Raw genomic sequence first — 13934 nt, 5'->3', positions numbered from 1 at the left:
ATATATATATATATATATATATATATATATATATAATCTTGGTGCTGAGTATCTTCTATAGAATATCTCACATAAGTATAAAACTTTTATAGACTCAATTTTGATACTCATATACAAGCCAACATTCAGTACTAGTTACTCCAGGTTAAATTTGATATTCATTATTATTACACTGGATCATTGAACTAGCATTGCCTGTGACTTGTCCCCACCCCCGAACTTGCTGGCCTTGTGCCAGAATTTGAAACCAATATATATATATATTATAATGTAGTGACCAAGTAATGGTGACTAACAAATGAGTATTTCATTGAAATCCCTGCTGTAGCCCTGGGCCAACCAATACCTTAGGAATGAAGTCGGTAGACAGAAATAAGAGTAACTTTGTTGTATATGTACATATCATCATCATCATCATCATTGTCATTTAATGTTCGTTCTCCCTGCTGGCATGGGTTGGACAGTTTGGCTGGAGCTGGCAAGCCAGGGGGTTGGACCAGACCCAGTCATCTGTTTTGGCATGGCTTCTACAGCTGGATACCCTTCCTAACACCGACCACTTTACAGAGAGCATTGACTGCTTTTACATGGCACCAGCAAAGGTGCTTTTTATGAGGCACACACACACACACACACACACAAATGTGTATGAATGTTGATATTTTGCATGTCACCATTTGAACAATATGTTTATATTCTTTATTGCCATTAATGTCCAAAAATGGACATCACTGAGCTGAAAAACAGCTGAGGGTTTGCAACAGGAAGAGCATACAGCCATAAAATCCTTCTTCAAAATCAAATCCCACCAGATTCATGCCACCATCGAAAGGCATGTTAAATAAACGATGTCAGCTGTCATACTTATGGTTCCTTTCTAATATTACTATAACAGACTTTACTTCTGTGAATTTTATTGCCTTCGTTTCTAACTGACCCCATTGCACACATCACTCTTCTTCTTCTTCTTGAAACCTTGTACTAATTTCCTATTAACTTTGCATCAGACTTTGTATGTCATATTTTGTCCCAAAGTCTCACTGTTCTATAGCACTAGCTTTCATCCTGTCGTGATAACTCTTATCCAAAATCAATCTTTGCAGCCTCTTTTTATTTCTCTGATTCATAAAAGAGGGGAGGTGTGCAAAGGAAATGACCTAATAACTTAAACACAACAATTACAAATAAACAACAACAAAATATTAATGAAGAAAAACAAAACAAATTAACAAATTTTTCCCTTTATTTTCATTTCAGATTCCAAACAAACCCTATTTTTATGGGAAAGAGTAAGTAAAATATGAAACTTTTTTTCTCATATGTATTTTGTAAGTTCTGTGGCATGACTTTTGTTGTATTGTTTGTGTCAGATTGTTAACATTTTCTGCTGTATCCTGGTTTTGTTGTCTTTTATTAAAAAACATGACAAGAATTTTTAGAATTCCATTGATGATACTTTTAAAATCCCAACTGTGGCTATAACATGAAAGCATTTCACATTTACTCCTTTATCACCCTCTCTCTCTCTCTCTCTCTCTCTCTCTCTCATATACACGCGCACTTATGCACTCTGCATGCGCGCGTACATGCATATACACGCATTCTGTCTGTCTGTCTCTCTCTCACACAAACACACACACACACACGCATACACAACACGCTCGTACAATACAAACACACACACCCTCTCTCTCTCTCCTCTTCACGGCTTTTGAAATCTAATGGTAAGCCATTGATCAGGCTGGTTTGCTTAGTTCACTGTCTGAAATATATCTAAAGGTCTTCATTGTTTACTCTCTATTTAACTAACCTTTCCTGTAACTCGCACTTACAGCCAGTATTAATTAGTTATTTCCTCTTTTAAGCGTTGTTAGAATAAAGGGAGGTAAATGTGACCATCTTAGAATTCAGAAAGTCTTCGCGTTTTCCCGTTTCAAAAGTTATTTTAAAAAATGCTTTTGATCATAATATCAAGTTAAATATTATGTATGTCTCAGTATTTTTTTATATATATATAAAACTGTCTTTTTATATATTTTGATAATTTAAAGAAATTATTTTTGATAATTTTAACCTTTTAACTGCAAAATCAAATTTCGTAGTTTTTCTAAGTAATAATGTTAAATATCTACCAGAAAGCAGAATTGCTATTTTCTACAAGTCAGGTTACCTCAGTAAATTTGACATCTCTCAACAAAAGATAGATTGGTATATAAAGTTGCTTTCCGCAGTAAGGAATAACGAAATTTTGATTGGGTATATCTGATTTCCGCAATGATGGGGTTAAATATATTATTCATATCTCAAGTTTTTTTTTAATTGTTGTTGTTTTATGTAAAGACAGTGTCTTCTTATACTTTTTAATAATCATCTTTGGTATTTCAGGTATCATGGGCACATAAGTCGTGAAGATACAGATCGACTACTTGATGACAAGGATGGTTCTTATCTTGTACGTAAGAGTGACCGAGCACCTGAGGCCTTCACTCTGGCCATCAGGTAAGAATTGCCATTAATTTATATCTATATATATATATCTATATAATCTTTACCTGTTCTTCACTTCTAACATTAGACTTTTGCACTTTGAGATCAGATCACTTATAAATTCCTCCACAATTTGTATGTATGCTATTGTATATCATCATCATATTTTTACATTCATATTTTCATGTTGGCATGGTGTAGACTAAACTTATTTAGGCAGATTTTCTACAACCAGATACTCTTCCTGTCACCAACACTTACTTGATTTTCAAGTAAAGTATTTTTCATTCCACTAGCCCTCATACATCTGCTGAGTTATGGGAGAAGGTAAACATTGTATCCTGCTCTGATGATACAAGGAATTGATGTTCATGCTCACATGTAAAAAGTACTGGTGCCGCATAAAAAGTCCTTGCATAAAAGTTGGCAAGTTCATAACCATACCCCCATCAACACACACAACACACACACAGAGCTGTGCAGTTGAAAAGTTTGCTTCCTAGCCACATGGTTTCAGGTACAGTCTCAATGCACAACACCTCAGGCAAGTGGCCCAGGTCTGCCAAAACTTTGTGAATGGATGTGGTTGCTGGAAACTGAAAGAAGCCTGTTGTGTGTGTGAAGTATTTTGCACTCTCACAAATTTACCTACCCACTTAAACTGTCCAATCTTCTGTACCACTTCCCTTTATTCCCCTCCCTATATTCCAAGTTTATACCCTGACAAAGTCTTCACCACCCTCTTCCCACTCTCTTGCTCTCATCTCTTCCCTCTCCTCTCTGTTTTCCAACTGGAGTAACCATGTATCTCCTCTAAAGCAAGACACTTGTTTCTGTCCCTTTATCATACTTTAACCTCACGTCACATGGCACATACCCACCTCCCTCAATACTCCTCCCTCCTACCTGAATTGAGGGGTCTTGTCTTGCTAGTTACTTAGTGACCTCACTGGTACTGATACCATATAAAAAGTACTCAGTACATACTGTAAAGTGGATGATGCTAGGAAGGGCATCCAGCTGTAGAAACCATACGAAGCAGACACTCCTCTGGCTCACCAGTTCTCGTCAAACCATCCAACTCATGCCAACATGGAAAATGGATGTTGGATGGTGATGATGATGATCGTGATATACCAGATCTTTCTAGAGTATCACATCTACACAGCAAACTTATTTTTGGAAGCATTTGTGCTCTCGTTTGTTCACTGAAATGTCAAAATAAAAATTAATTTTGAGTAAGAAAAATTCACATTTTGCAAAAATCATGAACAAGGTGTTATTTGTTGTTCAGCTGGACAAACATGGGTAAAATTTCATGGGAAATCTTTTTATATTTACTCAGAGTAGCAACTGTTAAATTGTTTCAGTGAATGTTTCCATCATTTTCAATGTAAATAATATACTTAATGCTGGTCGTAATTACTCATAAATTTACTGGTCTTTTGCAGATTTGATGGACAGACCAAAAATTTTAAACTATACCATGATGGCCAGCACTATGTAGGTGAGAAGCGGTTCGACACCATACATGATCTTGTTGCTGATGGACTAATTACATTTTACCTGGAGTCCCGGGCATCAGACTACATCGAATCCTTATCCATCTCAAACTATGCCGAGTCTCCATATCTTGCCTACAGTACCAAAAAGAAAAGGTTGGCCCGCTCAACCACTCGGAGGAGCTCTACCGGTACAAACAACCAAGTTACCACATCAAATTGTTCTGTTGAAAATAACTCCTCGGACGAACAGGTGAGAATCAAAAGAAATGTCATAAACCTCATTTTTTGGTTTCTGAATAACAGGCATTCATAATTTCATTAATTTATTTATTTATTTATTTTCGAACGAGACCGTTGCCAGTGCCAATGGACTGGCCCCTATGCAGGTGACACGTAAAATAGACCATTTCGAGCATGGCCGTTGATCGTTACCAACGTCGTCTCCCTGGCACGTGAAGGGACATTCGAGCGAGGTCGTTGCCAGTGCCGCTGGACTGGCTCCTGTGCAGGTGGCACATAAAAAACACCTTTTGAGTGTGGCCGTTGCCAGTACCGTCTGACTGGCCCTCGTGCCGGTGGCACGTAAAAGCACCCGCTATACTCTCGGAGTGGTTGGCATTAGGAAGGGCATTCAGCTGTAGAAACTCTGCCAGATCAGATTGGAGCCTGGTGTAGCCATCCGGTTTTACCAGTCCTCAGTCAAATCGTCCAACCCATACCAGCATGGAAAGCGGACATTAAACGACGATGATGATTATTTAAGTACATAGCATCCATTTTTAATATCAATTGTTAGCTTTTACAACATCAGACATTTGCTTGACTTGTTTTTGCGGGTTGGCAGTGGAATGCAACCAATGAGATGCACCAGCCATGGGGCAGTGAGTTGGCAGAATTGCTAGCATACCAGAAATATTGCTTGGCAGCATTTCCTCCATTTGTACATTCTTTGTTCAAATTCTGCCAAGGTTGACTTGGCCTTTCGTACTTTCAGAGTTCATCATCATCATCATCATCGAAATAAATACCAGTTGAGCACTGGGGTCAATGTAATTGACTAGCCCCCACCCCAAAATTTCAGGCCTTGTGCCTATAATAGAAAGGGTTATTGTTATTATTATTATTATTAAGTTAGTGAGCTAGCAGAACTGTTTGCACACTAGACAAACTGCTTAGTGGCATTTCATTCTTCTTTGCATACTGAGTTCAAGTTCCCCCAAGAGATGACAAAATAAATACCAGTCAAATTCTGGGGTCAATGTAATTGACTAGCCCCTTTCCTAAAAAAGTTCAGGTCTTGTACCTGGAGTAGAGAGGACTATTGTTATTATTACCATTAAGGTTGTGAGCTGGCAGAATCGTTAGCATACCAGGCAAAATGCTTAGTAGCATTTCATCCGTCCTTACATTCTGAGATCAAATTCTGCCAAGGTCAACTTTGCCTTTCATCCTTCTGGGGTCGATAAATTAAGTACCAGTGAAGCACTGGGGTCAGTGTAATTGATTAGTCCCTTCCCTCAAAAATTTCAGGTCTTGTGCCTTTTGTAGAAAGGATTATTATTGTTGTTGTTTTAGCTTTGTTTTGTTTTAGATACTTCACATCCATTTTAATTCATATCAATTGTTGTTGTTGTTATTTAGTCCTAAATCAGACCTGATTGAACAGATTTATAATGAAAAGCATTTAAAATCTTGACCATTACACATTAAAATCTTGACCATTACACATTAAAATCTTGACCATTACACATTAAAATCTTGACCATTACACATTAAAATCTTGACCATTACACATTAAAATCTTGACCATTACACATTAAAATCTTGACCATTACACATTAAAATCTTGACCATTACACATTAAAATCTTGACCATTACACATTAAAATCTTGACCATTACACTGCTTTTCTCAAGGAAAAGCTGCTGTGTGGCTAAGAAGGTTGCTTTGCAAACATTTGGTTCTGCATTTGGTCCCACTCTGCAGAAACTTGGGCAAGTGTCTTCTATTGTAGTCCCAGGCCAACCAATGCCTTGTAAGTGAATCTGGTAGATAGAAACTGTACAAAGCCCATTGTGTATGTCTGTGTCTGTGTGAATGTTTTACAGTCTGCAATGCTTCGAAAAATTTCTAAGCTATGGATAATGGCATCAGCAAAAAACACCATCCTACGTAACTCAAGTGTCACTCACTGAGTGACATTTTCCTATCAAAAAAGAAAAAGAAAAACATCTGGTGACTGTGCTTTTAGATAGGAATGGAATGAACCCTCTTTTACTCTAAAAGCAGGTAAGGATTAGTGATGGAAAAGCATGTAAAAGAAATGAATGAATGAATGAACAAGTGTACTTTGGTCGTTATTTAGTAGGTTACACTATCCTATGTGTATACTTTTTTTAAGATGGCAGGATGTGGTTTGAGACAGACTTGGCTGCTATTTCTAACTACTCAAGTGATCTCATAGAAGCTGCCTTGTTGGCTTGTGTTGCTTTAATAATGTTTTTATTCATTTAATGACAAATGTTAGTCATCCATGAATGAATTTTGTGTATTTCCTCTGGAATTTACTTCCTCTTTTTACCTTTCCGACTACAACTCACTTTTAATAAGGTTTTACAGTTGCTCCACACACACACACACACACACACACACACACACACACACACACACACTTCCTCAAATAAACAAAAAATAGTGAACTTTCAATTGTTTACTTCACTTCAGTTGTATAAAGTTACCATTTGCTGAGTTAATTTATGAGAGAGGCAGTATTTGAGTTTCCAGTGCTTGTTTTAATCTTTGGCAGAGGTTGAACTTGTGAGAAGGGCTGGGTTTTTTCCTTAGAAACTTGAAATGAAGACAAAAGCCTTCAAGTAAAAACAATAACCTTTCTTCCTCAAGTGACCATAACTAAAATGCATTCCATTGTGCTGTGCCAGGAATCCCTGTCCTCCCCCTCGCCCCCCACTCAGCTTTAGTAGATCCTCAGTTTTATGTTTGTGTGCATCAATAACATCAATGTAATGAAGTGATCTTTATCCTCTCAACTACTGGGCTTGGACATCTCCAATATACAACATCTATGGCTTGAATTGTTCAGCACAATAGCTGTGGCCAACAAACCCTACCCTGTGTTGAGTGACAATAGTAGAGATGGATGGAATGTGTCCATAAGTCTCTGCTTTGGTCTTGTGCTCTCACCATGGGAAGTTTTGGACCCTTATGAAAACCCGATGTATGTTTTTTCTTGGGTTCCTTCTTCATAGTCTCAACCCAAGACATCCTATATACTTATACTGTAATCTTCAAACTCAAAGTATTGAAACATTCCTCATTTTCCCCCTATAGTGTCCCAACAGGTCAGATACTATGTCCTTTGCCATTATACAAAGTCTAAGAAGGTGAGCTAGCGGAACTGTTAGCATGTTTGACAGAATGATTAGCAGCATTTTGTCTGTCTTTACATTCTGAGCTCTAATTCCACCGAGGTTGACTTTACCTTTTAATCTTTTCAAACTCAATAAGTACTAGTCAAGTACTCAGGTTGATATAATCGACTCTCTCCTCCCCTCAAAAAATGCTGGCCCTGTGCCAAAATATGAAGCCATTATATAAAGACAAAACTAAAGAATTATATTGAAGTAGGCAAAAAAATTTGCTTTACTTAAAACAGGAGACAAGTGATAAATACTGCACATAAAAAGCACTGAGTCTACTCTGTAGAATAGTTGGTGTTAGGAAGGGCATCCAGCCGTAAAACCCTGCCAAAACAGACATGGTAGCATAGGGTAGTTTTTCTATCTGGCCAGCTCCTGTGAACCATCCTGCATGGAAGATGGATATTAAATGATGATGATGATGATCATCATCATCATCATCATCATCATCACCATCACCATCATTATTATTCTTATTGCTATTATTATTATTATTATTATTATTATTATTATTATTATTATTTGTTCAAAATATTGCCAACCATATTTATATTTTAATTGTTGTTTCAGAACCACTTTTTTAGCATAACTTTAGCAATAGTTAAAATAATTAATCAAGATAATGAATTTTTCTCCACCCCATGACTAATTTTAATTAATTAAGAAATTTTTGGGGTTCACTGTATGTTACATAGTTTAGCACCAACTTAACTATTTCTTTTCCTTGCAAGGTTGTTCTCTCTCTCTCTTTCTCTCTCTCTCTCTCTCTCTCTCTCTCTCTCTCTTCAATCATTCTTTTATATTACTTCACATGTATCAATGTTCACACTTTCTTTCATATTAAGATCAAGTCGTATTGGTAGTGGCTCTCAAACTTTCAAACCCTATCCCTCACCTCTACTCCTACTAAAGTAATAGTGAAAATTTTTTTACCCCTCTCTTTAATAAGAAGAATACAAGGTAGTTTACACATATAGTTATTTGTTTGGCCATGGTACCACATAAGTTTAAAAACCATCCAATTATCCCTTTAGCTTTCAGATTAATCTATCAAATGTAATAATTATTTATTCACATTGTTTTAAATTTATCATGCATTATCTCCTAGCTTTGAGATTTTGATGAAGTGGTCGTTTATTTGTAAAATGACATTGTAGGATCGGTGTGAAAGGCCAGATGTGGCCTGTTTGAACATAAAACAGATAGATTATTTGGGTCAGATATGGCCAGTTTAAATGGCAGTTAGTCTGTTCTCTTTTTGATCTTCATAGCTTTCTACCCCTCATGAGAATCACTGGCTTAGGCTTCACTTCACTGAGGAGGTTTCATAATACTGAAACATGTTTAGAATTGTCACTCCTAGTTGCATACCTATATTCTATTTTCAAATTTAAATTTCAAATTATTTCCCTTGTATATGTTCATAGAAATTGCTTAGCAAGACCTCCAAAGGGCTGCACATCTTTTTATTTATATAAGCCCTTTGTTCTCCATGGAGCATAGGCCATCAGCGATTTTTCTCCACTGTTCTCAACTTTGGGCTGAAAGCCTCACTGCCTGAGATCTTGTTGGGTTGGAATTGTCATTGATGTTTCTGTAACTTTGCTTTTTTGTCTATGTAGGGATGTTGGTGTCATACAAACCTATTTTTGCCACTGGAAAGAGGTATTCCATGTTAGCCTGGTGTCCTTTGATCTGTCCAGCATGAGAGGCCCTACTAGGAGTTTGTACTTTGCTGGCCTGGCTCTCAGGGTCATTGTGGCACACAAACCATTGCACTGCAACAAAGATTGGACCTTGTGATGGGCATTTCTATGCTGAAGCTGCCAAATCATAACTCAATAGCAATCATCTGCTTGACTTCTATTTTTATGGCATTTGTTCTTTTTCAAATTTATTTTATTAAGGCATATGGCCAAGTGGTTTAAAACTTGCTGGGTCATAGATTTGATTCCTGGACTGAGTGGCATACCAACTCATTGAGCACAATGTACATCATTTCATGCTGATCCAGTCCACTTGGCTGCAGTCCTATAGGCAGGTGTCTTGTAAATCACCACCAGATTCAAGGACTGCTATGTCTTTAGATTCCATAATCTTGTTGATGGTAGCCATGGCTCAGCAAAACTAGTTACAGTGGTGCAAAAAATCTTACAAGCCTTGCTTTCAAGAGTTACACAATGCCAAATCCACTCACGAAACTTTGTGAGTGGATTTGGTAGACAGAAACTGAAGGTTTCTGGGCCAAAGCAGTGCCACGTAAAAGCACCTGTACGATGCCATGTTATAACATCCAGCGCACTTTGTAGAGTGGTTAGTGTTCGGAAGGGCATCCAGATGTAGAAGCCATGCCAAATGAGACTGGAAGCTGCTGCAGCTGGCCAGCCCTTGTCAAACTGTTCAACCCATACCAGCATGGACAACGGGCATGAAATAAGGAATCCACAACACTTGAGATTGCTGCAAGAGTTACTCAGGTGCCTCAAATAAGATGATCACGGCCAGAATGCCTTCTGCTATAGTTCTGTTCAGTGAAAGCTTATCTCAGACTCAACAACAACTCAACAACTATAAAATATTAATATTACAAAAAATTTGTTTGAAAAAGCAGGATTCTAAAACTGTTTAGTATTTTATTGCTCTGATTATCTTAGTATTGAAATTGACCCACAGGAAAATATATTTCTTCTCATACATTAAATTTCATAATTTTTGTCATGTTGAATATGTACAGTATTTATTTATTTGTTTATTCTTTCAATTTAAACAGTTATCACCAGATTCCGATTTTGCTACCAATGTGCAAGAATACGAAAAATCTCACTGCTTTAAGGTAAGATTATCCTTAATATTTCTTATTGTCAACAGTAATACTCTTAGCATCTGTTGAGTTCACCTCCATTGGCTGTATGTAAATACATTTTATGATAGGATTATTTACATATAGTGAATGTTTTATATATATATATATATATATATATATATATATATATACAAGCAATTTAATAAAGAAATTGAAAAATATCAAAGCTAAAAATATTTGATAATAAATAAACATTAGTCCTTTATAATCACTCATTATTTGTAATTGTTTGATTCTATCTCCTGCTCAAATTAATTGTTTGATGTCTTCCCCTCCTGAAAATAATTGTTTGATATCATTCCCTATACAAAATAGAATTGTTTGATTTCTCTCCAAAGTAATTTCTTCTCCCAAAGTAATTGTTTAACTTCTGCTTTTGCTCCAAGTAACTGTTGGTCTTATCATATCTGACCAAAGTAATTGCTTCACTCATTCTTCTTCTCAAAGTAATTGTTTGATTCTCCCCCCCCCCTTCCTGTAATAACTGTTTGGTTTCTTCCCCCTTCCCTGCCCCCATTTAATTGTTTGATGTCATTCTCCACACAAACTACGATGCAATCGCAACCAAATGTCTGGTTGATTTCTAATTAGCAAATATATATGTACACACACACACACACACACACATATACACACATTCATATATAAACATATATAAATACACACACACATACACTACGATAGTTGCTGGTATGCTGTTATTGCTAATGACGATGTTGGCTGTTTCTTTGTGTCCAAAGGTCATGAAGAAGAGTGGCCCAGCCCCAAGTAAACAAATCCTTAATGTCGCAGGGCTTTCTCGTCTTCCCTGTTCTAAATAGTTTTAAAGTGAGCGTCAGTCCACGCAATCCAATCCCCACCCTTTGGACTAGAAGTTCTGACCACAGTGGCTTTGCAGGCTAAGACGGCAACGGTGACCAGCAAGTTATAGATTGTACCTTGGATTGGTCTTCTGTCAGGTGAATTGCCTCATAGCACTAGAGAGCTCCATGTTCCCTAAAGTTGTCAGAAGGGTATCAAAGAGGGCACCAGACCACTTGAGGGACTACACCTGTAAATGGTCAAAATTTATTGTAATCGTTAAAAATACACTGTTATTCCTAAAGGTATACTGTAAATTTTAATGGTGTGCTATAAATGGTAATGGTATATTACAATTGCTAAAGGTATACAATAAATGATAAATGTCTGCTATAAAGATAATGGTATTGAGGTATGCTATAAATGCTAAAGGTATTCTGTAAATGGTAACATTATGCTGTAATTGTTAAAGGTGTATTCTGAAATTACTAGAGGTTTGCTATAAATGGTAAAGGTATGCTGTAAATGGTAAAACATTATGCTGTAATTATTAAAGGTATTCTGTAAATGGTAAAGTTATGCTGTAATTATTAAAGGTATATTCTGTAATTGCTAGAGCTATGCTGTAAAATGGTAAAGGTATGCTGTAAGTAGTAAAGGTATGCTGTAATTGTTAAAGGTATATACTGTAATTGCTATAGGTATACTGTAAATGTCAAAGGTATTGCTGTAATTAATTGTGAAAGGTATAATCTGTAATTGCTAGAGAATGCTGTAAATAGTAAAGGTGTGCTGTCATTGGTAAAACTGAGTGAATTCTGAATTAATGGTCTCTGGTTTTTTTTTTTTTTTTTTTTTTTTTTTTTTTTGTTTTTTACTTTTTCTCTCTTCTAGCGACTATAACAGGGAACTTGTGTTTTTTGTAAAAAAGCTCTAGCAGAGCTCCAATTACTACTGCAAGAGGAAACTAGAGAAAGTAGATAATTTAAATATCTTACCCAAGCAGATGTTATCAACTGATCTAAATTTGTATTTCTCCAAATGGGAGCCGGTTAGTTGTAGTCTTTTTTTCATGTGCCTATTTGTTCAGCAATTCTACTAGATTCCTCTATTGATTTCTGTAAACTTGGAAATATAGCGTTATCCACGTATACTTACATTGAGAGAAAAGGAATACCTGAATTGCTAACTTTGTGGCATATGCATATATATATACATATATACATGCTTTTGCATCCACCCATACAAAGAATCATACGAAAAGCTCTTTAATTCCAAGTTTCGGTATTTAAAAAGGTGCTAATATTCTAATTTACTTAGTGTCTGCTATTTATTTTAATTTTGTATTGTATTATTATCATCATCATCATCATCATTATTATTATTATTATCCATCTGCTTGATTTTAGTTGATGTTTGCTTCAAATGTTCAGTTTCAATTGACCAGTATCTAAATTTGTTGATATTTTTGTGTCTTTCCAGTATTATGAATTAGATCGTATTTTTTCACTAGATTTTTTTCATTTTACTTTCTTTACTTTCTTCTAAATGGCTTAGTCAGAAGAGAAAAGGCCAGGACCATAGCCCTTTTTTCAGAACCTCCAGGATTGGCGGGAAGAAGGGAGATAGTTATCGTACAACAGAGTGAGCTCCTCTAGAAGTAACCTTAGGCCAAGTGGTGATGTTAACTTGGGAAACGGATTCTGTCATGCAAGAGCAAGAACTGTCCTTAAAATGGACTTCATTTTGGTTTCCATCAACTATCTTTCACTCAAAAGACTTTTGTCAATCTGAGGCTATGAGAGAAAACACTTTGCTTGCAGTGTTGCACATTAGGATTGAACCCTGAAACCATTTAGTTACAAAGCAAACCTCTTAACCATACAGCCATACCTATATCAATTATTCACAAGTTAAATATTTCTTTGTTTTGAATATGTCATTTATAAATATACTAAACTCCAGCTTTACTATTTTGTTATTTTCCCCAAAATATTATTCTAATTCAAATACATATTACCTGAAGTCAGACATGTCTGTAAGAGCCAGAGAGAACCAGAACAATTACTGCAAAGCAATGTATTTGATGCTCTAAAACTCTGCCAATCGGCTGCCTTATACTTATGTTGTCTTACATCAAATCTTAAGATGAGAGCCTTTATTGACAAAATAATTTTTCATCATCTGACTTTTAGATCTGATTGAATTACTACAGATCCAAGTCCTCTTTATTCTCCCACAATATCTACTATATATTTTCCCAATTGTTCATGAAACTATTTTATATTGATTTCTAGCATTGGCATATGGCCAGATATTTTGAGGGTGAAGTGCATTGAACTGAACCTCAGTATATTACTGGTGCTTATTTTATTGACTCTAGTCTAATATGTTCACAATAATCTTGTAACATTTGTTTACAGGAATATGATTAAAGAGTTTGCTATACAAACATGTGGTTTTAGATTTAATCTCAATCTGTGGCACTTTGGCCAAGTGTCATCTAGCACAACCTTGAGTTGACTAATATAATGTGAATGGAATTTGGTTATCTTTTGGAGAACGATATAAGCATTGGCAAGTAAACCAAAAAGCTGGTGCTTCATTCATAAAGTCTCCTGTGATGTTTGTTTTGCACTGAGTTGCAGAGACTCATGTCATTCCTTGCCATGTCATACAGTGAAACACTGATTGGTCTGCTGGAAGCCTATAACAACATTATTCTTCATCAATTGCAATTATAAAATACTACTAAATAAACACAGATTGAATTATAAGAAACATTCTAAAACTTCCCAGTATGTTATATATATATATATATATATATATATATATATATAT

General features: G+C 36.0%; 1 protein-coding gene across 3 annotated transcripts in view; it reads left to right on the top strand.

Annotated features, from left to right (window-relative positions):
• LOC106875299 (N-chimaerin) overlaps positions 1 to 13934 on the top strand; it is a 139133-nt gene that overhangs the window by 108879 nt on the left and 16320 nt on the right. For all 3 annotated transcript variants that reach the window (XM_052968552.1, XM_052968553.1, XM_052968551.1), the window contains 4 exons: positions 1258 to 1289; positions 2386 to 2499; positions 3939 to 4242; positions 10200 to 10262. In XM_052968552.1, coding sequence (XP_052824512.1) covers positions 1258 to 1289; positions 2386 to 2499; positions 3939 to 4242; positions 10200 to 10262 — 513 coding nt within the window. The remainder of the gene's footprint in view (positions 1 to 1257; positions 1290 to 2385; positions 2500 to 3938; positions 4243 to 10199; positions 10263 to 13934) is intronic.

Source organism: Octopus bimaculoides, chromosome 6, assembly GCF_001194135.2.
Source record: "Octopus bimaculoides isolate UCB-OBI-ISO-001 chromosome 6, ASM119413v2, whole genome shotgun sequence".
NCBI lineage: Eukaryota > Metazoa > Mollusca > Cephalopoda > Octopoda > Octopodidae > Octopus > Octopus bimaculoides.
Note: the sequence above shows the minus strand (reverse complement) of the source record. Positions and strands in the feature narration are given on the sequence as shown.